The 27,802-nt window shown below is 38.3% G+C and overlaps 1 protein-coding gene across 4 annotated transcripts in view; it reads right to left on the bottom strand.

Annotated features, from left to right (window-relative positions):
- The window catches only part of ppp1r12a (protein phosphatase 1, regulatory subunit 12A), a 60,683-nt gene extending 33,624 nt beyond the window's left edge, over nt 1-27,059 (bottom strand). For 2 of the 4 annotated variants that reach the window (XR_014605998.1, XM_084112391.1), the window contains exon 1: nt 26,716-27,059. Coding sequence is in view for 1 of the 4 variants with exons in the window: in XM_084112391.1 (XP_083968517.1) it covers nt 26,716-26,952 (237 nt within the window). In the remaining 3 variants the exon portion in view is untranslated. The remainder of the gene's footprint in view (nt 1-26,715) is intronic. The other 2 variants (XR_014605999.1, XR_014606000.1) reach the window with 1 other exon arrangement.
- Nucleotides 27,060-27,802: the final 743 nt, after the last annotated feature.

The following is a 27,802-nucleotide window of genomic DNA, read 5'->3' as shown; positions in this document are numbered from 1 at the left end:
TGGTTAATCTGGAGACCTTTCATGGGCACCCAAATACAGCTCACTGCCTTATGTCATTCCCTGCCTCAGGATAATATGTGTCCTACCCAGTCCCCTTAAGGCAAGCAAGCATTCCCTCTGGCCTCAAAACACACCATGTTTATTATAAGCCTAACCCAGCAATTCCCACAGCCCAACAATGGCAATCCCTTAATGGCTGTAATTGTTCAGGCCTGACAGGTGTGAGAGTTCGTGACCACATCAGTGAATGCAGAGCTGGACTTTGAGCTACAAGACAAGGGAAATTACTCTCCAAAGAAAAGGACTCGTTGGAGTCTTGGAGCACTTGTGTAAAAAAAATGTCAGTGTAAATTCCTTTCCGAAAATGCACAGGGTAGTTGTAAGAATGTCATCAGTGTGTAATGAAGACAGATTTGGTATGTGGGCGTCAAACTGATCCAGACAGACATGAGGTCTGTTTTTACTTGATGGTTCGGCTATACGTCCAGGAAACATTTGGGAACTAATCTGACTATTAACATTAGTAACAATAGCAAGGATTGCATCCAAATCACACATCAAAGATCGGCCACGGACCGGCATGTACACGTACAGAGACCACAGTCATGTAGTGACTCAATAGTGAACAAGTTGTCACATCTCGGTTCAAAACAGTTTGACAGCGCTGGAGGAAAGCATGGATTAGAAACGGACATGGAGATACAGCAGATATATTATGTGGATATAAAAAAAAATGTGTATATAAAAAAAAACGCAAGTAATGTTGTCTTGTTTGCATTATTTAATTTCTTTGTAAGGCAATAGATTTTTTTTTTTATGAAGAAAGTTAAGGAATCTTACACCGGTACAAACTAGGCTACTGTACTGTACAATATATGTTGGTGTTTTTGTTTTTGTAACCAAGCTCTCAAAAAAATAATATGAAAAAATTGGTTTTAGATTTATCAGACAATAATAGAGAATATATAAAGAATAATTCTTCAATACTGCTCCCAAATCAGCAGGTCATCTTCATTGTTGAGTGCTAAAGTCACATTTACTGACTCAACGAATTTTCACAGACAAAAGAGTGCTCGCAAGCGCACCCTTCGCGGTGGAAATGCGCCTTCGATGCGGACTTTTGCCAAGCCCGCACTGAAGCGAGCTCCACAGCAGACTTCTTCCCGACAGTCAAAGCGGCTTTGCGTCACGAAAGTGCGGACTCGTAGGAAGACTGCAAGGGTTTAGGGTGCCATTTGGGACAGGGCCTTTGTATTTCGTGTGAGGGCAAAAGAAGATTTTGTTGACCAACAGAAAGCAGCTTGGTTTGAAAGTGATTTCTGTGAAAACTGTGCTTCATTCATCACTACACTATTGACAATTCAGCAAAATGCCTGAAAATTTTGCTAATGTGTCTGAACTACATGCAATATTAATAATGATGCTGGTCTAAACACCTTTGGTCACAAGCAGAACTCTGCAGCTGACAGCCATGTTGCTGATGGTAAAGAAGAAAACTGCAGAACTACCGAGATGAGTGACGTTCAATTGAACCCAAAAGGATTCCTGTCTAAATGTCAACAATAGACCACTTAAGCTGCTCTTAAGGAACAAGTGGTGAACTTCAATAGACAAAAGTACCACAAATACATCCAAACAGCTGCTGATCTGCCTTGTAACCAAATTTGTCAGCACCATGCTGTGTAGGATCTGGTCAGTGATGCACTGCTAAAAATAGAGGGTTTCAGCCCTGCACATGCTAAGTCTTGGTTTTACTCTTACAGTCGATGCCACATTGACAGATATGAGTAATTCTGTTTTGACGGTACTGCATCTCACTTCTTGTAGATGGACCTATGCATGCAGAATTCAATACGCAGTTGAGTGAAAACTGTCCCAGCAGCCAAAAGAGAATTTATATACTGCTGAGCAAGAGTTTAATTAGAGGTAGGATCAGTCTACAAACTGCCGACCTTTTTGTAGACTTTCAAAGACTGACCAGACATACAAGACCACAGTAAAACTGAAGGCCATTTTTTCCACATTTTCATTTCTGAATGACTACAGATGCTTGATTCTGGACTCAAATCAACAAGGATGCAGGCTAACAAAAATAATCAAAGCAGACATATTCATCCTCTTTTCTTCATTCAGAAATGGTTATTTTGGACACTTCTTGTAAAAAATCTGAGCTGACGAATATAGCCTAGATTAAAACAAGTCAATATCATGTATACATTGATGAGTGAAAATGCATGAACATTTTTGAGTGGTGACGCAAACAAATCACTATTAACAAATTAACAAACATTTCAACTCCACCTGGATTTTTGTTTCTGGGTATAACAGACTAGTTCACCCAAAAAATGGAAAAAAAAATGTCATTACTTTAGACTGTCATTTGTATACAAACAATGATCAATGGAAATACATAGAGCTAATGAAATATTGTAAACGGAAGGTCAACCATGTGCAAGAACAAACCTCATTGGCCAGTGAGGTTTGCTTTCGTGCGTCAAGAACCTACGGTTGAACTGCCACTGACCAAATTTGATGTGCTCTATGATTGTGTGTTTATCAGTGTTTATAAGTGAATAAATAAAAGCCTAAATTCAATCTGTTGATTTAAGATTAGCTCAGATTATGTCTCTTCAGAAGATTTGGATTTGCTCCATTCATGTGGATTTATTTTTTTATGATGTCTTTGAAGCATCAATTTTTTGGGGGGAATGGACTTTCAATGGAGGGATAGAAATCTCTCTGGTTTAATTAAAAATATATTCATTTGTGTTTCAAAGATGAACAAAAGTCTTTCAGGTTTGGAACAAGGTTGGAGGGTGAGTAATTAATGAACTAGCCCTTTAAAATTAGAGATGCTTTTAAAATTAATCCATTTTAACATGCACAATAACCACAATATCTTTCAGCTATTATATGGTCAACAAAAAAATAAAAGCATGAGCATCTGATCACCCAGCCCTAGTTTGCAGACCTAAGCACTTCATCACCATCATGTAACAATAATAATAAAAGTGGATGTGGACAATAATGTGGATACATGGACAATATAATCTAGTCTGATAGGTCTACAAAAGCCATACTGTTTTTCAAAAAAATGTAGTTAGCAAATCTGAAACAGGACATCAGGGAATTTCCCATCAGAAGAGAAGAGACATTATGCACTCATTTCCCATAAGGCACTCTTCAACATGAATTCCTGAACATTGCAAACACATTAGAAAGTTTTCAACCAATTTGGGAAAGTTCTCTCAAATCAGGCCCATGCCGATTAACACAAACACTTTAGGTTTTCAACCAATCAAGAAATTTCTCTAAAATCAGTTCCACACCGTTTAACCCCTATAAAATCACTTATACCACTGAAAGTCCATTCCACCAAACATCAGCCTGCGAGAGCAAGGAAATGATTGGCTGCTGAAGAGCCACATTGCTGTGGGGGCCAAAAGGAAGAAGTGATGCCTCAGAGTAGCACTGTACCATAATGAAACCTGATCTTACACAGACCTCAAACTTCTACAAGACCGACCACATGCGATGTCAGTAAGTTAAAAGTGAAGTGTGTAATATGCAGAGACAGCTAAAAGTAAACCATTAGTAGGATGATTTCCCAGAAGTTTAAACACCGTGGCACTATCAAAACATCACTCTGTTTGTTTGAGCATCATGACAAGCCTGACGCAGTTATATCGGCTTGTCCAATGGTGTAAGTTCATGGATCAATGGAGAATGATGAAAGTGATTTGGGGCACATGTCTGAAAAATAATTACAAATAGGAATTATTTTTTGCAATTCTGTTTAGTGACTCTAGAAGCAAGATTAATAAATACACACAATACGTATATTTAAAATGAATTAATAAAATACTTATTTGGATAAATTATTCTGCAATTCTGTTTGGTGACACCAGAAGCAAGATTAATAAATAAATAAATCCAATTAGAATACATTAATTAATAAAATATAGTATTTTTAAATTGTTACTGAATTACTATTTATATTATTTATTTTTGAATTATTTAATTCATATTATTTCTATAAATTATTTTTGAAATTCTGGTTGGTTACACTATAAAAAATAAATAAATAAAATTGAAAGGAAAATATAAAGAATACTAAACAAAATTATTTCGCTAAAGAATCCAAAAGGAATTAAATGCTAATGCTCAACATGTCTGCATTCATAATAATGTCCTGATGTTACACATTATGGGAACAACTAGAGCAGATTACAGAGAAGCATCAAAACACTTGAGATGATACAGGGACATGACTAAACCCCAACAAAAGTGCCACATGAGACCACCTTCTCAGACGCTGAGAAAGAGAAGGTGAGTCCTGACCCTTGCATCTCCTCAAACACACCATTCAATTTGGACAAGACCAACAGCGCTGATTACAGTGTTATCTATAGATTAACTTAATAAAGACACAATAAAGGTTAAATATGGCTCAGATTACAGCTGAAACAATACAATGCCCATCAGATGCGCCAGCCTAATCCTAACACAACACACTGAGAGCTCTGGCTACGCTGGGAGAGACAGGCAAATCCGCAGATCTGAAACATACAACTGATGTGCATGCGAAGATGAAGCCCTGCTTGTTTCCATGGAAATGGGGCTAAAAGTGGAGAGAGAGAGAGAGAAAAAGACAAGAGTTTGGTCACGTTGGCCCTTTGTAACTAACATAAATAAATAAAAGACGGGAATTCATTTAAAACACACCAGGGTTGTTCCAGCAGCCCCTGGAGACGGACTTTGCCGAGGGGAAGATGAAAAGAAAGTCTTACAGCTGAGGGCCAGAGGGGGTCCGACTTCTTTTGGAACAGCGGCGGTTGTGTTTGAGCTCTTCAGTTCGGCTTAACCAGCGCAATTCTCATGGCCCTTTATGGTCAAACTCTGAACACATGATTACGGACCCCTGAACATGGGGTAAAAGTCTATCTGAACCAGCTGATGATGTCTCTCCATAATAGGTTAAAACCAAGAGGGAAAACCCTCTACCGTTGTGAAGCAAACTGCTGCCAAATAGTAAAACACTGTATGAATGGTCACTAAAGAAATCTTGGGTGAATCTCACAAAACCAGTCATGGGTAAAAGAAATTTACCATTAAGATTATTAAATACATCTAGGCTAGCTTTTTTGTTAGCGCAAATTTACCTAGCAATTCCTAATAGCGAAATTATTGAGCCCACTCCAAATATTTGTTTATTGGTTTATTGTTTACTTGGACTACTTGTGTCAAATTAACCAAATAAAGTCATGAGAGGGTAACAATATGCTATAAACCGAGAGAGAGAGAGAGAGAGAGAGAGAGAGAGAGAGAGAGAGAGAGAGAGAGAGAGAGAGAGAGAGAGAGAGAGAGAGAGAGAGAGAGAGAGAGAGAGAGAGAGAGAGAGAGAGAGAGAGAGAGAGAGAGAGAGAGAGAGAGAGAGAGAGAGAGAGAGAGAGAGAGAGAGAGAGAGAGAGAAAGGCTATAATATTTATAATCACATCACACAACTACAATTAACTCTATATCAACCATTACAAGACAAAACAGATGCATGGTCAACAGATGCACCCATCGCTTGCAGTTCAGAAAAAGGACACTGGGCTTTTTCCATACTTTAAAAGGAACTGTGAATTCAATCCACCAGAGTTGAGAGGAGCACAGCCTCCCCCATGCGTTTACGTGTGTGTGTGTGTGTGTGTGTGTGTGTGTGTGTGTGTGTGTGTGTGTGTGTGTGTGTGTGTGTACACACAGGGGCCGGTGTCTGTGTGTGATGCAGCAGCAAACCCATGAGTGATTATCTCCTAAGTCATCACACAAAGCGTTTGGATCTAACTATAGCAGCACTTCACTTCAAGGGGAGAAGACACTTGAAGCCCCCTCCCATCTCACTTCCTCTAGTAGCCCCTGTAGACTCTCAGCTGAAAAATCAGGACACTTTCCCAATCCTGTAGTTCTTCCACCATTCCTCCATTGGCAAACAACAATCAAGTTTTAATTAAAAAAAACATACTAAAGGTCATGTATGATGGAAAAGAAAGACCTTATGTACCATGAAGACATTTTTATGAGTTAACAACACAAAATTCTCACCCTAGTCCAAACAGACCAATTATAGAAACCTAGCACAGGGCTGGACAATAAGGACGGCCCGATAACCCTGGGCCAGTGTGAACGACGCTCAGGACAGCAGACGGAACTTGCCTGATCAGGCCAGTGCTGCATCACCACAAAAGTTTATCGTTTGCATGTGTTTTTAAGCTTCGCCAATTTAAATTAGTACATCATTCAAGTACATGAAGATGCGAAAGAGAAGTAAATTCGGCACTTGCTGTTTGAGAAGTTCACACACATCCGAAGCACATACCCAGAAAGCCGTGCCTCAGATAGCACGCAAATACTGAATTGAGTCCTTTTTCACGCGTTCTCGCGCTTGAACGGACATATTCACACAAAATGATGTCAAACAATGGAAAAGTAGTGCAGTGGAACGTAAATATCAGTATATTGGATCCGTGAATTACGTCTTAAAGTGACAGCAGCTGAAAACTACTGTTAGACCAACCTGAAAAGCACTGGACTAGTAGAAAAAATCCTTAGCGTTGAGCCATGCAGTTGTTAAAGAAATTGACATTCAAGTCACAACCATGAGCACATTAATATATGACCATTCATGTTCACATACTAACACTTAAGTACGTTGAGCGTTTTTACATGCCCAATCTTATACATATTACGATTAATAACCAATGTGTCATGTATAGTGTAAAGTCATTTTTAAATCATCACATAAAAGCAAATTTTATTTAAATTCAAGGACGAAAATCTTCGCTAATAATCAGCCGGGTTTTTTGGTTTTGCACATACAACATATGTCAGTGACATAACTGATGTACTTTTATTTATTGCATCAAAAAGCATTTGATGGGGAGACAAAAGTGTAAAAACAAAATTGCAAAGCATGTGTTCAATTATAAGCATTTCAAAGAAGGCTGAGCCTTATGGCTGCCATGTCAAAGAGCTTGAAATGGTCTCAAGGTGTTTCCCACAGTTCATAGCTTAAAATTGTACCATTATATTCTTATCAGTAGATGTTATAAACAACTCAAAGTCAAGAAGACCTTTGCAATAGCTAGGCTACTACTTTTCACAAAGGGATTCTGCATTAAACTTCTACATTTAGAACGAGCATGCACGTGTTAACTAAAAGCACAAAAGAGCAAGCTGCCAAATTTTCTAGAGTTCAAGAATGTTTTTCCTTTCAAAGTAAACATTTGTCTCATATTAGAAAAAAACTCAATTTATATGAGTTGTATATTACAATTTATTATAAAATGTATCATTGTTGACAGAGCACATGAATATCTGAAAAGGTGTGCTGCTTCACTGGCTAAGAAAAGTCTGCAGCTGGCAAAGCAATCAAGCCCAGAAGCAAGAGGTGGTGTGTGAGAGCCAACCGTCCTTGGCATTCCCCTTTTTAAGTGGACAACTATGTACCCTTCAAATTCAAATTGCAAAAACAGCAGCTTGGAGACACTTCAAAATATCTTATTAGTCTCAACAGAAAAAGTAAACCACAAAAGTATAAGCAAAAATAAATGGTTTTATGTGGTGACAGCCAGCCAAAAAGTATTCTCCAACTGAAAAAAAAAAATGCTTTGGCCAAAAGCTTTGGACAATATGATTATATAATGAACAACAAGAGGTATGTTAATTTACAGAGGTTAAGGCTCATCTATACAGTAGCTCTGGTCCTTAAGTAGAGCATGACATAATTTGCTTAGCAAGTTTCTTTACAAACAGCAAAAAAGCTTCAGCTGGTAGCCAAGTTAGCTTTAGACTTTAAAGCAAATATTTCTGCAAACCATATGCAAATTTTCTTTTCATGGGTTCTCATATCTTTAAAACATGACGTTCTGGCTATAGCCATCATGAAACTGATTATCTCATTCTAAATGTTTATTGCCGAGCAGAACACATGATAACCTGTTGAGTATCTTTAACGAAACCCAAACAGTCCATCAATGGGCTGGTTCAAAACGAAAAATATCACATACGCGACCAAAGAAAAACCGTAATGCTGCCTTCTTTTATGAGCCAGCACTAGCTCATGCAATAACAAAAGATAGGGAACACAGTCTAAGGTCAGATAACGCACATGTTTTCTTTAAAGGGAAATCCAATTCACTCCCTTATAAAGCAACAGCAATGATACAACGCTGCCTCTCCCGGACGTAAACGGCGACCCGCTCCCACCCCAGCCGGCTCGCTTTCTCCTGCTGCAGAGGCCACCTAGCGAGGCAGCAGTCGGGACCGGCTCTATCATACCACTGGAGAAATTCCCAGATAAGTAACAGCACAGCTCCGAGCCCTGAGCCAGCCAGAGCCCCGCCTCCTCTTTCTACATCACCAACGCACCAGCACACAACCACTTCCACAAAAGGAATTCCTTCTTTGCTGTGTTAGTGTGTGTGTAGAAAGAGAAAGCAGCAGCACATTGAAAGAGAGCATGTGCAACTAAAACAGAGAAAGAATTATCAGGCAAAAGGGAGATGGTCATACTTCACTTTAATTGTGGAATATAATTTTTCTATTTTATTTAAATTTGCATTCTTTAACACTAACTTAAAGAGATACAGCTGCTGTAAGCTATGTCTTTAAACGTGCAGGTGTTGATGTGCAAAACAATGTAACAACAGCTGTGTGTTCGTGCATGACAATGAAAGTTCATTACCTACCGGTTTTCACAAACTACTAATACTCTACTACTAATGTTACTTAATACAAAGTTTCCTTTAAAAGCTCTCAAAATGAAGTGTACGCATACGGTACGTTATAACACCATGTCTATTTAAAACTGTTGACTGTTTGTAGTATAAAACTGTTTTGGTGTATTCATTTTTAATATCCACCATTTATTGGTTATCAACCACTACAGAAGTATTAACAGTTTATCGGTATCTGCAATTATTGGAGTCTAAATATTGGTCCAGTAAAAAAAAAAAAAAAAACAACTAAAGTGACAATTATTCATTTAAATTACCATAACAACCGCATAAAACAATATACAAACTATATCTAGATATATCAATATAGATAAGAAACTACACTAAAAAACATTAATTTAAAAAAAATTCTAATTCATGTAATGAGAATTGGGGTGTTTAGGGTGAAATATGACGTGCATATAGTTGACAGGTTTTGTGAGATTCACTGTGAGAGTGAAAGAGGACAAAAAAAAGCTACTGCTCTACAGCAGGAGGCCATAGAAAGGGGTACAGCTGGACTTACAGCGCAAAAGCCTTCCTTTGCCTCGCCAGCCGCTGACGACCATATATGGCCCTGGGATTCCCATGGAAAAAAGACGGCATGGTAGAGGTAGAGGGAAATTAAGGAAGAGATTGTATACGTTGCACTTCAGCTTACACCGAGCAGCCAAAACAATACCAGCCGGCAAGAGCCATGTGTGCTTCTTTGGGCTGTGGCCATAGAGGGGGTTGGTGGCTGGTATTACGTCTAAACTGCTAGGGTGAATAGTACATTTGTATAATGCTGCCCCCGTCCTGGCATTTAGACTATGGAAGAAAAATAAAGCAGACAATTTGCAACAGTGACATTTCTCTGGAAGTGTCAAGGGCCGATTCACACAGATAGTGGTTCGGGGTGATTACACACTATAGGGAAAGCTCAAACAAAGCCTTTGACACAGAGGAATAGGTGCAATCCATTTGGGTATGGATGGGAACCCTACCAAATTAACAGCTTCTTTCAGAGCCATATTCTTACGGGCAGCGTTCTGACATACAACGCAAAATCACTTTTAGGTAATGAGTCCCATCTCGTAGTCCTATACCGATCCGATGCTTAAGTGCCAGTAAATAAACAAACCATTTTTAATTCAAGGTAAATCACTGAAGGTCGTGCAGTTGTGCGGCTGTTTTTGAGCAAGTGGTAGATGAAGTGAGCTAAAATAAACTCTGTCGTTCTCATTTAGACAACTCTTTGCATTAGTGTGTGCAAAAACTGTACCTTAGGCAAGAGCTTGTTAATGGGTCAGCACCCCCAAAAGGTACACCTTTGTAACTTGTCTATTAAGTACCTAAACATACAAAGAAACTTTAAGGGTACTGTCCCAATGAAAGCTAAAGGTACATTTCTTCTGGTGGAATGAACTGGTTAACTTTTGCCCATGTGTGTGCTGGAGAACTCCATCAATCCATATCTATTATCACAGGAAATATAGATCAGCAAAAGTGGCTTCAATAATGGGTGGTCGCAACAGTGCAGTTTGTTTGGATGTGTATGGTTATGGGTCCGGTCAGGTTTGAGGGCTTGTAGCAGTGTCAGCGCCTATGATCTGTCATGCTCCAGGGAGCTGCTTAATTACACGTCCCTGAAAGACGAGGGTTAGGAGATGCTGAGAGCCAGCTGACTGTGTGGCTTCATCCACAGACGGAGCTACTGTCGACGATGACAGGACATAGATCACTGGAAGGAAGGAGGCTAGGAAAGAGAGAGCAAGAGAATGGACATTTTGAGCGTTTCATGGTGATTCAGAAGTCTTCAAGGGGGAAGAGTGAAAATGGATGATTATTTTGCATGTGTTGTTGAGCATTTGACATGTGAGGATATGAATACATAGGGTATATTTTTTAGGGGGGCAGGGGGTCCAGGTCATTCTGAAACCAAGTGGAATACAGTGAATTCGATTTCTGAAAGAACTGGAACCAGCTCTTAGGGACAAATGTTGGTTGCCCACTTTTGGCAACCCTTCCATTTTCCTCTATGTCAGGGCTCTAACGTTGTTAAACACACATGAACAAGCTAAATCAAAGTCTTCAGGACTACTAGGAACACCCAGGCAAGTGTGTTGTAGCAGGTTGGAGCTAAACTCAGCAGAAAAGTGGCCCTCCAGGAGCAGGACAGGACACCCCTAATGTACGCCCTAGTGAAACATCCTTCCCAATAGAATCAAGTGCATAGTAGGGATGTGACTGAGGATATTTTCCCACCAGTTAATCGATGTGTGACAAACGTAAAATGCACGCGTCCGCACGGGCATTCATAATGGTGCGGAGCATTGTTGTGTTTTCCTTTAAGAATAATAGGCTATTGAACTCACCATTCAAGCAATATGCCCGAATTGGCGCTAATTTGAAAGTGAAACTAAAATGGGCACGGCCGCAAATTAGCGCCAATTCGGGGCGGATTGCTTAAATGGTTAGTTCATTAGCCTATTATTCTTAATGAAAAACACAACAACAAAACAGTGCAATGACAAATTCGCTTAAATAGGCGCTTTTACATTTCGCTTTGATACCAAATATTCCGCAGTCATCTCGTCAGTCAGCTCCTCACTCTCGTGATTAATGAAATCTGACTCCTGCTGCGATTCTCGTTCGGCTCACAATTTATTAAGCAGACACGTTCTGTTTAATAGTGTCTGTTCTCTAACTGAACTAAATGATTTTAGTTGTGGTGCCGCGGTGGGCAAGTGATGCTTCTGAACACCGGTAACACAGACTATCGTAGCAAGCCTAGTGCGTAGGCAATAAGGTTGATACTAGTCTGGTCCAAAAGTTTACAGGCATGCAAAGGAGGGTGATTTACAGCCAGCTCTAGGGGTGGATGAAGATAACTTTTAACGCCTTGGTGAGGAAATGAAAAAATAAACACTTACTTCCTGTACCACTGACAAAGGGTTTTTTTCAACACCCTTTTCCACTCTCACAACTGAATGCTCCCCTCCACCCATTACTGTCTGATAAACCCATACTCAAACAAATGGCAAAAAGAACACTCCTAATAAACACACACAAATAAGAAAGAAAAGCTCAGGAAAAGGTCAGAAGCAGCTGACCTTCACCCTAAGTCACTGGTGTACCATTGCAATTTTGGATTCAAGTGTATAAATTTGTGTACATGTTTTCCCTCGTCCACTTGTATTCCTCATCACCAATCTGCGTAAAACCCAAACAAACATTCCGACATCTGGTGGGTGACTGCAAGCTACAAGCTCTAAACATTTGATTGGCTCCATCTGGACAAGAGCGCAAATTCACGATCACGTCAGCCCGCATGACGTTCCACGCCCACACGCGCTGACAGTCATTAGCAAATTGCTAAGACGCTGACAACTGCTGACGTTCCTCCGTTGTGACTCAACTATCGGTGGACTCAACCAATCGGTGTTAAGTAAGGGACACACATTTTGACTGCATAGCTCTAAACATTATTTAATGGTGTGTGTGAGAAAGTAAAATTGCATGGTCAAGGTGAAATAGCAAGAACAAGGTGTTGCTGTGTTAGTCATTGTGGCTTCTCATTTCCTGTTTTTGTCCCGGTCATGCTATTTACATCTACAATTTACAACAATGTAAATGTAAACAACATTTACAACTAAACTTACAGGGAAAAAGTGGATTTAAATTTATCATGTTTTTGCAGGAATGTGTAAAAGAATAGCCTAATGCAACTTCTCAAAAAGGGTTCTAGCATGCTGACATTGTGCAAAACAGATTCTCAGCAGCATGCAAAACCATTCTCTTAGAAATAGCATCAGTTCATCAGTTTTATAGCACTAGCTGCCACAGCACCACCTTTAACAAATTCTAAAACAACTGGTGGACTTCACATCATTTGCTGTGAGCAATACTAAAAAGAAAATATTTGCTAAGAGATCTCTATTGGACCTCTATTACTGACCGGACACCACGTACAATCTCTATATCATTTTAGAAATATATTGCTGCATTAAAGAAAATAATTGGTATTGTCAGATGGGTTAAATCTTGCACTAAAGTATGTGAGAAGCCAGAGTGAGAATTATGAAAGATTCTGTGTGTGTTTAGGCAGCTTCAATGTGATCTATACAAGGATGTGTCTCCATGATGCAATAAGAGCAAATTTCATTTGTGACTGGGCAATAAGCAGCACATCTAAAAGCTGTCGGTCTCTCGCTGTTTGAAGAGATGTGTGGCACATCATTAAAGATCTCTGCAAATAGTTAATCTCATTTTTGTAAATAAGCCACTCCGATTCGGCTCTTTGAAAGAGGTCCCTCACTTCTTAAAATAGTTTGAACTGTTCTATAAACACATTAGAGGGTTTTCACAGAAGCGCTTATTTTGATACTCTTTGAGGTTCGGAAGAGATTTTAACATGCTTTTTAGAAAACTTTCATTACAATATCAAAAACACTGAATAAAAGTTAATCCCAACAGATAGATTTAGAGTAGCAAACGCATTGAAGGTACTAGGGCTGCACAAAATATCGAAATAAATTCAATCTTGCAATATGGCTTAATGTGATTGTGAAATCAGGCAGACTGCCATTTAATTAAATAATTAGTGGCACTGCTCATCTACAAAAGCCCAAAGGCTTAACATATGAAAATGAAGAAATTAAGACGTAATTTTTTTTTTAAAGTAAAAGGAATAAAAGAAAAATTATCCATATAATATTCCAGCTTTTGCAAATTACTTTTAAATTTGCACACCCCCAACAAAAATCACCCCACTGATTCTAGATTGATCATTTCTTTCTAAATATAGCCTACCTATTCAACTCATCTGGTGAACATTCCTGCATTTCTCCATATAGCAATATATAATCGCAAAAGTGAATATCAAAATGTCAGTTTTTTCCATTATCATGCAGCCCTAGAAGGTACTAGTGATGTGCAAACTAGGGCTGGGCGATATATCGCATGACATTACATCATGACAGACTTACTACTAATCAAGGAACCGGCTTTACTGACGAGATGCGCATAACAATGTCATGCGATATATTGCCCAGCCCTAGTGCAAACCTACACACTTTCAAAATTGACTAGTTAGTGGGTTGTCTGTATAATTAGGCTGGTTTAGGGCTCACCTGACCCAAATCAGATATATTTTTAGGTTCTATGTTAACACGGTTAAAACACTAATTAAATCACTGCTGCTAGACACATACAAAAAAATATATAGACTAGTCTACCATCATGACCTATCCCTATTAGTTAGACTCAAAAACATTCAGCAGCAGCTCCTTAGAATGCTTAAATGTTATTGCCAGAAGCAGGCCATGTTGGCCCTTTTACAAACTTGTAGTGGGACCACAGACTTGAATTGAGCTGTAAGCAGTTAAGAATCCATGCATGCTATTTATCACTATACTGCAGACTCTTGGCCAGCCAGAGCAAGAGAGCCCTGCCCTTACAGCCTGGTGAGGGGAAAAAAGAAAGAGAGAGACAGGCATGCAAAGGAAAACGTAAGCTGATGTCATTTCACTTGGACCAAGGGCAGAAGACATGCCTCATGTCTGAGGGGAGACCCAAGTGGTTCCTCAGCTTTTTCTGAGAACTTCCTTGGAATTCTGTACACCGAAACTCCAGGACTGTGTCCAAAATCACCCACAATACCTGTATATAATGATAGGACAGCCATTTTTAGTGGTGTCCGAAACAATAGTGGACATTATTGCATTATTGAGTCCACTCATTCAATCCCATGATGCACCATTGTTTCATCTGTTGTCTCTGAACATGTTGACTTGACTTGAATTTAGTTCTGGTTACATCTAGCCACTACAGAATACCTGTGCACTGTAAGAGTCGCATCGAATCCCCACAACGGCAGAGGATGGCGTCCGCATCCCTTTAACTGCACTCCAAATTCGCTCACTCGTTTTCAAGTTAAGACTAGTGGTCGGCCGATATATCGGCCGATATTTGGAATTTTTTAGATATCGGCATCGGCCGATAAAACTTTCCATTTGGCCGCTATATTTCAAAACAGTTTGTAACTGTGCATTAGCGCTTTTTTCCACTGACGCGAACAGAGCGAGTGAATGAACTGAATACACTCGCTCTGCTCCGCCCAGCACCGTAAGACAAGCCACTCAGAAGTGAAGCAGACATCTGACAGACACAGTAAATGACCATTCGCATTCGCTTTCTAACCTGACGCTACATTGTGTTACACACACAAAAACACTCCGGCGTGCAGCAGTCTATTCAAACAGTACCGTGATATGTCAGATCCGCAGCCCAGCGGTAGCTCCAGTGGGGGTCACAGATGTGATATAAACGAATTCAAACAAAAACTGAAAACATTTTACCTCACAAACAGTCAAAAATCCTGTGACTGGCTGTTCCTCAGATACGCGCGTTGTTCTCGGGTTACATTTAAACTAGACGCTGTTTTCCAACGGACTCGCGTGCACGGAAAAGCTGGGTCGCGTGCATTACAGATCAGTGGTCGTGTGAGGTGGATGAGAGGAGAACACTATGCAATAATATTACGTTTGAAAATAAATCCTTGAAAATGTTATTCACTATCTACTGTATTTATTTATCCATGATTGGCGTAATATCGTGTGTAGTATAAATTTTCATATGTTCATGTCATGCAAATACATGTGATGGCTTGCAACGTTTTAAAGAAACAAACAAGCAAAACTAAACACATAAATCATTATTATTTAAATATACTTGAAGTAAAACTTGACTAAACTTGACTAAACCTGTTTAAAGTAAATAGTGTAAATAAACTATGTGAGATTTATATTTAACTATGTATTGTACATAAAACGTATGTAATTTCACATACTATTTTGTCATTAATTTATGAATATTGTTTAGATTGTTTAAATTAGATTGGTTCATTAATGAAAAATGTTATTTGTAACCTGCAGTAAGCAGCAGTAATTATTTATGTGACTGAAAAAATGACTGTAAATATTAAAGCAGACAAGAAGCTGCACTAAAACTTTATTTATTGAAGTGTTACGTACTTACCTTTTTGTTTACATTTTAATTTCTTAGTAAATATTTTTTATTGCAAAAAGAATATTGCATAAATAGTATGTACAATAAATGTTCATTTAGTTTCACCAATATTCTTTATGTCTCTCATTTACTGTATTCACATGTATTGTATCGGCCTCATATCGGCCAATCGGCCAGATTGCTTTCTCAATATCGGCATCGGCCATTAAAAATCCCATATCGGTCGACCACTAGTTAAGACACCACTTAAAACATAGCTAACAAACTATGTTTATGAGGGTACTTGACAAGACAATTTTGTGTGAATATGTGCGGTTAAGAGCAAGACGAAGTAAAATAACTCAATTCAGTATTTGCACGCTAACTGAGATGCGAACTTCTGGCCGTGGGCTTCGGATGTCTGTTGCGCACACAAAACGTTAAAACAGCCCGCGATTACTGAATTGAGTGAATATTTAAATTGACAAGGCTTAAAAACACATGCAAATGATAAACTTTCGTGACGATGCAGCACTAGCCAGATTGGCCAAGTTGTTTACCCTGGCCCCAGGCCATCGGGCAGTCCTTATTGTCGAGACCTGACATTGAAAACTACTGGGTTAACAACAAATATACTCAATATATTCTTTTGGACAATTTCCAGTAAAAAGTTGCTGAACTAAATTACATTAAGCAGCAATCACTCAATAGTGATTCTCTCAAATAAATGGCTCATTACCATTCATGACATAGCGTAATCAACATTCAAAACAAAACAGGCTCTTATCAACGCATCAACCAGTTAGAAAGCCAATCAAAGAACAGCACACACCTGTTGATTGGATAATGCTGGCAATCATGTGTATGAAAGGTTAAGACAGCAATCAGTGTGTGTTCATGGACTGCAAGGTGGGCTTCAGGCTCTAAAACACTCCTCAAGAATTTTGTGCATCAGCATGCAATATTCAGGTAAACCAGTTTGAACCTGCAGTGACGCTTGTCTGAAATTGCTTTGCCATATAGTCATCAAAACCAATGGAGGACATTGCAGAGTTTGGTGGCAGCTCAGAGAAATTAATTACAATTAAAGTGCCACTAAATTAACCCAATTAAAATATAATTTAAGAACATTAGCATATAAACACAGATAATTGCTGGTAATTCAGTGTTCTCCCTTAGAAATGCTCTATGAAGGCATCATCGAAATGCAGTAGGCATATAGAATTCAAAACACAAAACTCACTTACTAACAGACAGCTGCTTTCAAATGCTCACGTGCGCTTTGTGTAGAGAGCTTGTGGCATGCGGCTGTATGCGACTCCATGTATAAGTGGTTAAATACATTTAAGAAATCTCAAAATCCTTTCATGAGGGGAAATGAACAAACACAATCAGTTAGATCTTAAGAGATTAAACAGACAGAACAAAACATCTGTGCATAAGTGTGAGTTAGACTATGTGGTAGTCGGTGTTACATGGTGTTCGGCTATACACCGATTACATTACTTGGCCGCCGCCCTCACTGTCGTTTGCAAGAATCATTTTGGAATCAGACTGTGACTCCCAGATTCGGAATCGGATCACGAGGTGCCTAAAGATTCCCACACCCTAGGCCACACAACTTTTTTTATCGTGCACCAAGTTGACGCAGGGATTGACATCGCCAGCAAAAATTTCAAAACTAAGGCATCACAGATTTTCCACCCAACTGCGATACCCAAATGCAATGGAAGACAAGTCAAAATGTTCCGAGACAACAGATGACACAACGCTGTAACGTTACTTAAACAGACTTCCTGCCCTTGATTATGGGTTCCTTTCAAACATCCAACTGAAAATATCTCAACACCGCCTGCCTGACAGGGCCAAACCTGCTTATTACAAACTGTAAAACATGAACTGTTGGTGTGCTGGTTTCTAATATTAGCATGTCAATCAAGTAGTAGACAGACTTTGATGACAACACAACGCCATAGTGACGGCCAAGAATCATTTTAGTTTCTGCTTAGCATAATATTGCACAGGAAAAAGGCCAACACAATAAACATGTCAACTGAACAGATCGCTAACCTTTTATTAAAACCTTTACCATGCTGATTCATCTTGACAACCCAACCCACTTCCAGTAAACAATGAATAATTGAGTGACATGCAAATTACACGTCCATTACATATGCATGAGAAACCTGGTGATGGGATGGACCCCATCAGAAACCAATTTAAAAACAATTACCATGAATTATTTAAGAAAAATATGGCATCATAACATTTGCACTTACTGGACCAGAAAATGTCAAAACGCATGACCTAACAATTTAATAAACCACCCACAATGTTAAATTAAATCCATAAATTATTTCATACCTTTAACACAAAACCACTGACCTGTCTTCAGCTTTTAACTCTCTCGTAAAAACCAAAATTTCTTAATTACGGTACCGCCAAAGCCAAAGCACACGCACTGACATCAGTTTTTGGCTTGCGGCAAAGCGTGCTTTTTGCACCAACCAAGAGGAAATAAATGGCCCACACACCTAATTTATGTCAGGGCTGATTTCCTTTAGGCCTGAGCTCATACACTGACGACAGAGAAAACATGACTCCATTACCCTTTTACATAACATTACTATGACCGTCATCAGCCAAACTAATATCATGATTTAGCACAAACGACAATAAAATTGAATGGAATACAGAGAAATTGGAAAGAAAAAAGAAAAAAAAAGTTTTATTCCAATTCAAATGGTCATCAAATAATGTCTACCACATTTTGCAAGACAAAACATTGTGTCATGCCATACCAAAGTTTACCATGGTAGTACATTTTTACTACAGACATAAGGTTCTGAAAGCTTCTTATGCTGTCTGAAAGATATATTACATATTCATCGATTTCATTAATTATGGTTTTACTGTGGTAAATATGGTATTCTGTAGAACTGACACTGTGTTATTTGTTTTCCTCCCATATAGGCTATGTTCCGAATTTTTCACCACAAGACTAGAAATTGGGAGAGAAAAAAATAATTAATTCCAAAATGATTTTGCTGGAGAGTAGTGCATTTGTATAGAAACTAAAAATGGTGACTTCTGATAAAAATTACTTCTTGAGTGCAAATCATCCAATTAGGGCTTAGATGATTTAGGAAAAAAACAGTCAAATCTGGGTTAGGGTTTCACTTGGGTTAACTCTTTACAAGAACCAACTCAAACCTTTTTTTTTTTTTAATTAACCATAAAGTGAAGTTTTTATTTTTATTTTTTTTAAATCTCTTTCCACTTGAGTTTTTATAATAGGCCACATTTTGTTAATGACCAATTCAAAATTACTAATAAAATAATAATTATTATTTTATTGCGGTGCTTATTAATAAATACAAATATTAAGAAATATATTAAAATAAGAAAACATATTGCAATTAAATTATTGTATTGTAAAATAAATGCAAATAAACAGTGACAATGGTTTCACTGTGAAACCGGAAGCACACATATATATTTAATGAAAATCCAAGTCTTTTCTACTTGATAATTGCACAAAGCCATATTGCAATACCTAATGTAATTTGCTATAAAGTGCAGCCCTAGTTTTCTAGCAAAAAGTATGGTTGACATGGCAAGTTTTTGTAAGGGTTGAGCTCTTAACTCCTTTTAGCGAATGGCCAATGAACAGAATAGCATCTCCTTGTTTCCCAGGAACGCAGGCTAATTTAAGGTTCAAGGTTTAAGTCCAAATTACCTTGGCCTGGTTTTAGATTTCAGGCCCTAATACAAACTATCTCCTGCTCAGATCAGGTGATATGTAGTATCCCACAACGCTCCCTGTTAAACCTTTCTTTTATACCATGGTTTTCAGAGTTTTAAATGTGTTGTTATTGAGTATATCCTGTGGAACCACGTGCAGTTGTTTCATGTGAAGAATAATCTAAATGTGTGTCACCTCATGGAGTTCCGGAGGGGGGGAAAGTTATCTAGGCACACTAAAACCTGAAAAAGCTGGCAAAATTGATGATGGCAAATCTCCAAAAACACTGAAGATGCACAACACAAGTTCTCTTTGGTAGATGGTTTGATTGTTGCTTTGAATCACTCAATTTGTCAATTACAGAAACCCAATAATGACTGGGCTGTCCATGCTGACTCACAACGTAAAGAAAAAAAACCAACCTCTCACAAACAAAGGTTCACAAACAATGCAAAGAATCCTGAGGAGTGTTTCTTTGAGTATCTACACCAGATATCAGCTGACATTCCAACTGGGCGGCTCAAGACACAGCTGGGAATCTAAGGATTCACAATGCATGCTGACATTGCTGGGATTATCACACTGCAGTACTATGAACGATGACAAACCCGAACATGAAAATGCTGTCATTATTTACTCCCCCTCATGTTGTTACAAACCTGAATGCCTTTCTTCCACAAAAAAAGAAAAATTCTTAGTAACTCTGAACCTTCAAAAAGGATGACAGTAGAGGGATCAAAGTAGTCCAAATGACTCCTGTGCCATATTCCAAATGTGTGTCTGAATCACGCACTGTCTGAGTAGCTACTACATTTGATAAGGAACGTACTTTGCGACCGTAAAAAAGTATGTTTTATACAGTATAAATGTGTGTAGTGGGCGATATGACCAAAATCTTATATCACGATCTGAGTCATTTTATTTCACGATAATATAGCCTTCATCACCATATAGTTATTTTGTTTACATTCACTCAAGTCAAAACAGAGTTCGGACGTATATTTCACACACTGTTTTTCTCCTATATAGGGAAATAGGCATATTCAGACGCAGGACAATTATATTTGATGAAAAGATGGACATTTAAGTAGTTATTCATTGAAAACCAAATTAAGTGAGTTGAACAGATCAATCTGATTCAGTGAGACCAGATTTGTGAACCGGATCAATTGATTTCCTGAAAAGATCAGACAACTCTGTCTATTGATGCTTTTCTCATGAACTCGCCAGGAAGACTTGGAATATTGTCATATAGAATACTTTTATAGTGTACAAATTTCTACTTTTGTGTTCCACAGAAGAACAGAAAGTCATACGTTTTGGAGCTACATGGTCAGTAAATGACAATTTTAATTTTTGGCTAAACACGATGACTAAAAAATAATTGAAACACAGAGTACAAGATGTTAAATTTCACTTTAAGTAGCACCATTTCCTTGAGCTTCCCTTCCTGGACGCTGTCACATCAGCTCACAGGTTATCCATCTTCATACCACACCATCTTTATGCATCGTCTCTTTGCAAGTACTGTTGAACAGACAGACTCGTGTAACAAGAGACAATGTGGCACATCTGTCACAGAATGACAGATTAAAACACAAATGAATGGTAGAACTATTGTTTTGCCCTAATGAGCGCCTTAATTATGCCTCATCATGTGCCTCTATTTGTGACACTGATGAGAAGAGTAAAACAATGTGACTGTTGAGGTGGAGACCTTTTTGGCTGGGGGTGTAAGTGACAGCTGAGGAATTCTGGGTCTTTCCAATGAGAGACACGGCAGGAATGCAGGCACAGGACGACTGCATGTCTTCACCTACCTTCTTACTGAAACCTACCTAAACTCTGACGTCACCGATGATGACAGCACTGCAGACAATTCCACCAATGCCGCAAATGACACATCTCGGACTAAAAGGCTGCAGCTTCCATACAAGGTCGAACAGACTTTAAGATTATATGTAAAGCGTAAATTTGAAAGATATTGCAGAAACACGCATCCTTGAAAAACATTAAGGAACAGTGTTGCAGACACCAACGCTTTAGGCCTTGGGCGTAATCTGCTGTTTCTCGCCTCTATTTGCATACCGCCTCCACAAAGTTGTTGAGCCACTAGATAAATTCAACCATTTTCTTGAACTGGTTAACTGGAATGATTATATACATGAAAGATGCACCGTATTTCTGGGAGAAGTTCTTTAAAAAAAAAACTTTTTTACAAAATGTTATTAAATCAGAATAAATTTCTGATTGCATCACTGCAATGATGTATAATTTATTTATTATAATTTTTACTTTGTAAATTATATTTTAAAATTATATTATGCAATGCAAAGGTTGGAAAAAAGCCTATATTTTTATGCAAAATGTATTTGTTTTAAATTAATACAGTTTGTTAATGTATTTAATACAAAAATATATTATGAAAATAATCTAAATACACTGGTTGTAAAAAAAAAATTTTCTTCATGCAATATTACTGTTTAAATCAAGATTATGAAAATATATATTTTTTAAATATATAATATACATCATTTTAAATTATCTCAACGCAAAGGCTGTATAAATAGGCATCATTTTCATTGTGCAAAAAAATAATAATAATAATAACTTGGGGGGGGGGGGGGGGATATTGACATGGACCAGTTCTCGACAGGCTTTGCAAGATTCACTCTTTTATGGATCTTTTCGATTCTTTTTTCAAGCATTTTCTAACACAAAAGTTAAGATGCAAAGTAAGTTGTGGGCAAAATAAAGAGAACACAACATAATGCAAGCCAGATTCAAACATGACCCCTGTGGGCACAAGTGCTTTCGAGTGCCATGAGTACCTGAACTACCCACTATGTCATGGCTCTGATACAAAGCGGATGACTTTTGATTCAAAACATCAATCCACAGAACATCCGAGCTACGAACAGAAGCCTGTGCCAGGTTTCTTAACTATGAGCATGAACAGTGCAGAATGTGGGTTGACTGGGTGCTAAAGTTAGCGCTCTTGCACTCTTGCCTGCAAGCCCGACTGCACGTGATATTTATAACCTCAGCCATACTGCTACAAAAGTCACTGGAACCAGCACAGCATGTCCCTCCATGGATAAACACAGCAGTGCACTGAAAGTGAGGTCACTACCTGTCGCAGGCAGCGCAGATGCGGTGAAACGCTTCGAACGGGTCCCTGTTCTACCTTCACTACTCTACCTTGAGTATATGTGGGCTGACTGGATTGAGTCAGACACTCTTCTACAGTTTGGCAAATAATGAGAAAACTAGCAGCCCATACATCATTTTGCATGAGTAATAAGAATAAGACCTAATTGTGGCTCAGTCAAAACATTTGTGTGAGTAACCTACAGCGGTCCATTTCCTGCTTCTAGATTAGTCTCATTAGTGTCATGCTGGGAGAGCCCAGGGTGACCAAAACACCAACTTTTGCTGTCATAATGATGTCTAAATAAAGATATGACTTAAACACCACATGACTCAAATCCTCAATGGTTTAATAATGCAACAACAGTTTTAAAAAGTGATTTTTCACTATTATTTACAACAAGACCTGCATTTTCATGGGTTTAAATTAAAGATTTTTGTTAAATGAGACAATAAAAAAAAAACCTTCTAGCATCAAAACAACTACTCTCCAGCTATAAAATAATCTTGATTTTCAAAAGTTAACATTTGCAACAGCTGAATGTAACATTTTTGACAAGCCAAACATGTCAGTCTATAAGCAACACGTAATTTATTTAAGCCACGAAACAGATCCCCTAAAATAAGTATAATGAATTATTTTGAACGTCTCCAGCACATTTCAAACATAGTTCACCCTTTATGCACGTTATCACGTCCGTCAAAAACTAAGGCTGGCTATCCGCTGGAATATCAGAACTAAAAACATCGACACAACTGCGCACTCACTCACTTCATAAATCACTGATAAATCACTTCACTGAACGTACGTAATACGCAACGCACGCGAGTCATTTGTTCTTAAATCGCTGAAATTGAATCGGAATGATCGGAGAACTGAGTGAAATACGTCACACTGCTTGCTAAAGAAATAAAATAATAATCTTGAAAAACGTCGTTGGTTCAGTAAACATTGTTCAACGAGTTGGCTTTGACAAAAAATGTTATATAATAGCTGAACTGTTAATGAGAGATCCCTGTAGTCGTCCAATGCTGATGTAATATATATTATAAATGTGACAGGTGATTTTTATAAAATGTATTTAAATACTATCTTTTTCGTTGTTTAAAAGATTAAGCCAGTTATCGAAGTTTGAAATGATTTTTACATGATTTGTTACATTTAATTACCCCTTAGCAGACTCGTATCTCTAATCAAGTTGAGGATTTTAAACTGCCTTTCAGTTCAAGTCTAAAGTTGCATAAATAAAAGGGAATCATTCACTAAAGAGGCCCGCAGAGCACAAAGATTGTCATGCATTTAAAGAAGGGAACTTAATAAAAGTGTAATTAATCATTATTAATAGTCAGCCTTGATTGTGATCGAAATTACGACATTGTTTGGCTTTTTTAAACAACCAGTCATTCTCATAAATGCTTTCTAAAATGTGCAGATCTAGTATTCCCATTGACCAAATGTATACAAATAAAGTTGTTAAAACGTATATAAAATATTTGATGACTGCTTAATGACAATCTGATATATTTTTCTAACTGTCAAGTCCTCTTAATACTACTACATACTTCTACTTAATATTTATAAGAACTGACAATTCTGTAAATACTACACAACTGCTGAAGTGCAATTTACCAGCCGAACACATGGAAAAAAAAACAAATAAAGATTGTATACGAGTTGCATTACCAAGTTACAGGTGAATTTGCTTTAATAAGGTTGAGTAGACACATAAAATTTGACATGAGGCAAACTATGGAAAGCACTTTCTCTTCTATTTTAAAAGTTATGCACTTTTATAAGCCATCCTTCAAAGTATATTCGATTATATTGTGAGGTGCAATTTATTATTAGCAATTCCCCTATCATAACACACCCAGGAACCATTTGTGTCAACACAAAAATTCAAATTTCTCTCAAACCAAGTACATTTTAAAGTGTTAACAGAAGATGCACATCATTTATTCACTAAATGCCTCCAGAACAACTAAACCAGTGCATCTTTAACAGCAAGATCAGTGTGTTTAAAAACAAATACCATTCGCTATGAACTCACTGCCTGCTGGTCACATGCTAAAATTCTCCGCTACCTCACACGTCTACATACATAAACACACACAGCAGACCCAATAGAGGAAGAAGCCTCTCCACTCAATCATGGATGGGTCTCAAGAGCTGCATCCAAATTCCTTCCTCCCCGTGTCTGAACACCGGCCCAAAAAAAGGCAAGTGCTTTTAAACGCATGAGCCTGTACAGACAACCTCCTGCCGTCACTTACAGACCACATCAAACCCAGAAGACGCATTGCAGGGCCGTAGATATTACAGTTTGCAACCTCAAATGCCACCTTTTCCTGTGTAAAAATGAAGATGTTTTTTGAGACCTAAAAACTTGTTTATGTGACACCTAGAACCCTAAGTTCAAATATAAAAACTCAGCTTCTTTGAATTACTTCATCAGGATTGCTTTGCAATGTTTTTACCCCTGAAATCTGACTGTGAACACGTTGATTGTGTCGGTGTCCAAAATATTACCCCCAAATGAAAATTCTGTCATCATTTACTCATCCTCAAGTTGTTCCAAACCGGTATAAGTTATTTTCTTTTGTTGAACACAAAAGAAGATATTTTGAAGAATGTCAGCATCCAGACAGTTGTATTCCCCCCCACCCCAACTATGGAAGTCAATGGGGTCCATCAACTGTTTGGTTACTGACATTCTTCAAAATATCTTCTTTTGTGTTCAGCAGAAAGAAAGAAATTCATACATGTTAAAGGAACAACTTATTGTTCCTAACCTGTATGAGTAAATGATGACAGAATTTTCATTTTTGGGTGAACTATCCCTTCAATCTCACTAAATTGAGCCTATATGAACGGTAACAGGAAAATAGGATCAAATAGCCTATTTTTATATTATACTAATTTCCCTATATACCAAGAAAAACTCTATTTGGTTAACCTCCTTTTTTTGCCACCCGTAATTCTTTGCAAAAGTCAGTTCTAAATGGAAAAACTAAACTAAAGTGACACATCTTTCACGGATGTTTACAGTCAAGCCAAGGAACTGTCTCTTAAAGAGACAGTTCACTAAACAAAAATTCTGTCATTATTTACTCAATTTTAGCATGTTTCGAAACTTTCTGACTTTCCTTCGAATGTGGAAGGCAAATCTAAATGTTAAGAAGAATTTTAATAAGTGACAGCGCAAGTCGCCGCTCGTGTCCATTGTACGATTAAACGCTGCAATGAAAGTGAACGGTGAATGGAGCTGTCATTCCGCCAAAAATCATCTTTTGTTTTACAGCAGAAAGAAAGTCATACGGGTCTGAAAGAATATGAGAGCGAGTCAATTAACATTTTATTTTCTGAGCGAATTATTCGTTTTAAACTGCATTTTGACTGCTTTTGCGCTCTCTCGCAGTCGTGTTTTATATCATTCAATCTCCCGCACAGAAATCATAATGGAGACAGTCTTTCTCCACAAATGCCACAATTTCGGTCAATAATCTGTAACGCAACATACGTGTCAACACAGGGAAGCCTCTGTCCAAATACACAGCCGTGCTAACTGGTTGCTAAGCACCTTCTCAGCGTTATTTCAATGGTGACTAGCGGATCAAAACACATTTACGAGTCGGATCAGTACTTATATATAGAATAACCCCCATGCACATTCATCCGATGCCTTTATTAACAGATTCAAGTGTCATTGTGCTGTAGATCATCTTCTGTATGCACTGATCTATGAGCTGAGCGGCTAACAGGCTAACCAGCAGCTAACACATACACACACACCCGACAATCATTCAGACAGTCCTCTTCCTGCCTTCACACACTCTTTTACACACAAATACTTTTACTCCGGGATCATCTATCCAGCACAGTGCGCATAAAAAGCAATGTTTCGATCACAGCCCAATTAGCTTCAGCGGCTACGGGGTTCCGCAAAACGGCCCGACGAAGATCGTGATGATGATGATGGTGGTGGTGTTGGGCTGAGTAAACACTGCCAGAGAGCAAGCCGTCCTCGTACACGGATCTGTGCACAACAGCCACCTCTGAGGCGCTCTTACCTGGTGCAGAGCGGTGAGTCCGTCCACATTGGCGTAGTTGATGTCCGCGCCGCGGTCGAGCATTCGCAGCACCTCCTCCGTATCGCCGCTCGAGCAGGCGGCCAGAAACACGGCGCCATCGTCGAACTTCACCTTCGTCTTCTTCTTCTTCAGGACGGGCGGCTCAAGGTCCGTCTCCGAGCCTATCCAGCGCTTCAACTGTTCGTTCCTTTTCTGCTTGGCGTCCGCCATCTTCATCCCCTCTAGCCTGGCGCTTCTTATCTGTCTCGAATGGAAGATATACTTTATACTGCCACTATCCCAACACAGCGCGCTGGGGCGTGGGAGGGGACGGCGCGGCACGGGAGAGGGGAGGGGGGGGGTTTAGGCTCACAAACCTGGTTACGCCGAGATATCGCGAGAGCAAGCGACGTCAGCCCCGGATCTGCAGCATAACGTCATCTTTATGGGGCAGTAAAGAAAAAAAAGGCTGTCTACAGTATATGCAAATATGTTTAGAGTTGACACAGAACACGGGAAAAGCAGATGCTATTGCAAAATAATAAAAACATAATCATAATAAACTAAAAATACAATTAACATAAAAGCAGAAAGGCAAGTATGTATTAAATTATTTATTATATATCATATATAATAAATATTTAATAATAAAATAAAATCCTGTTAGAGTAATTAGAGTAAAAAAGGCTATTAGACGTAGGGCCATGTAATAATACAATTAAATATAAGTGAAGATGTCTGTATTACTCAGTTTTTATTTGACTCCAGTGGTTTGTATAATAATGAACTATTTTGCAGAATGTAAATAGTTCAGTGTCTTTTATGTTAATTTCCTTACATTAAGAAAACAAAACATTACACAGCAATGGAAAAATAATAATAACACATACACATAATGTTTTCTCTTTGTCAATAATGTCTTCATATAAAGACAATACAATTTTCTTTGCCTAAGTAAGTGCTTAGTAATCTCAGTTGGTACAATTACACTGTTTTATAATAGTATCTCACTATATGCAAGTGAAATGTAACCAAATATGTCTGTTCATCAACTCCCACCTTTAAAAACCCTTTTTAAGAAATGGAA

The sequence above is a fragment of the Abramis brama genome (assembly GCF_963993115.1).
Source record: "Abramis brama genome assembly, chromosome: 4".
NCBI classification, from domain to species: Eukaryota; Metazoa; Chordata; class Actinopteri; order Cypriniformes; family Leuciscidae; genus Abramis; species Abramis brama.
Note: the sequence above shows the minus strand (reverse complement) of the source record. Positions and strands in the feature narration are given on the sequence as shown.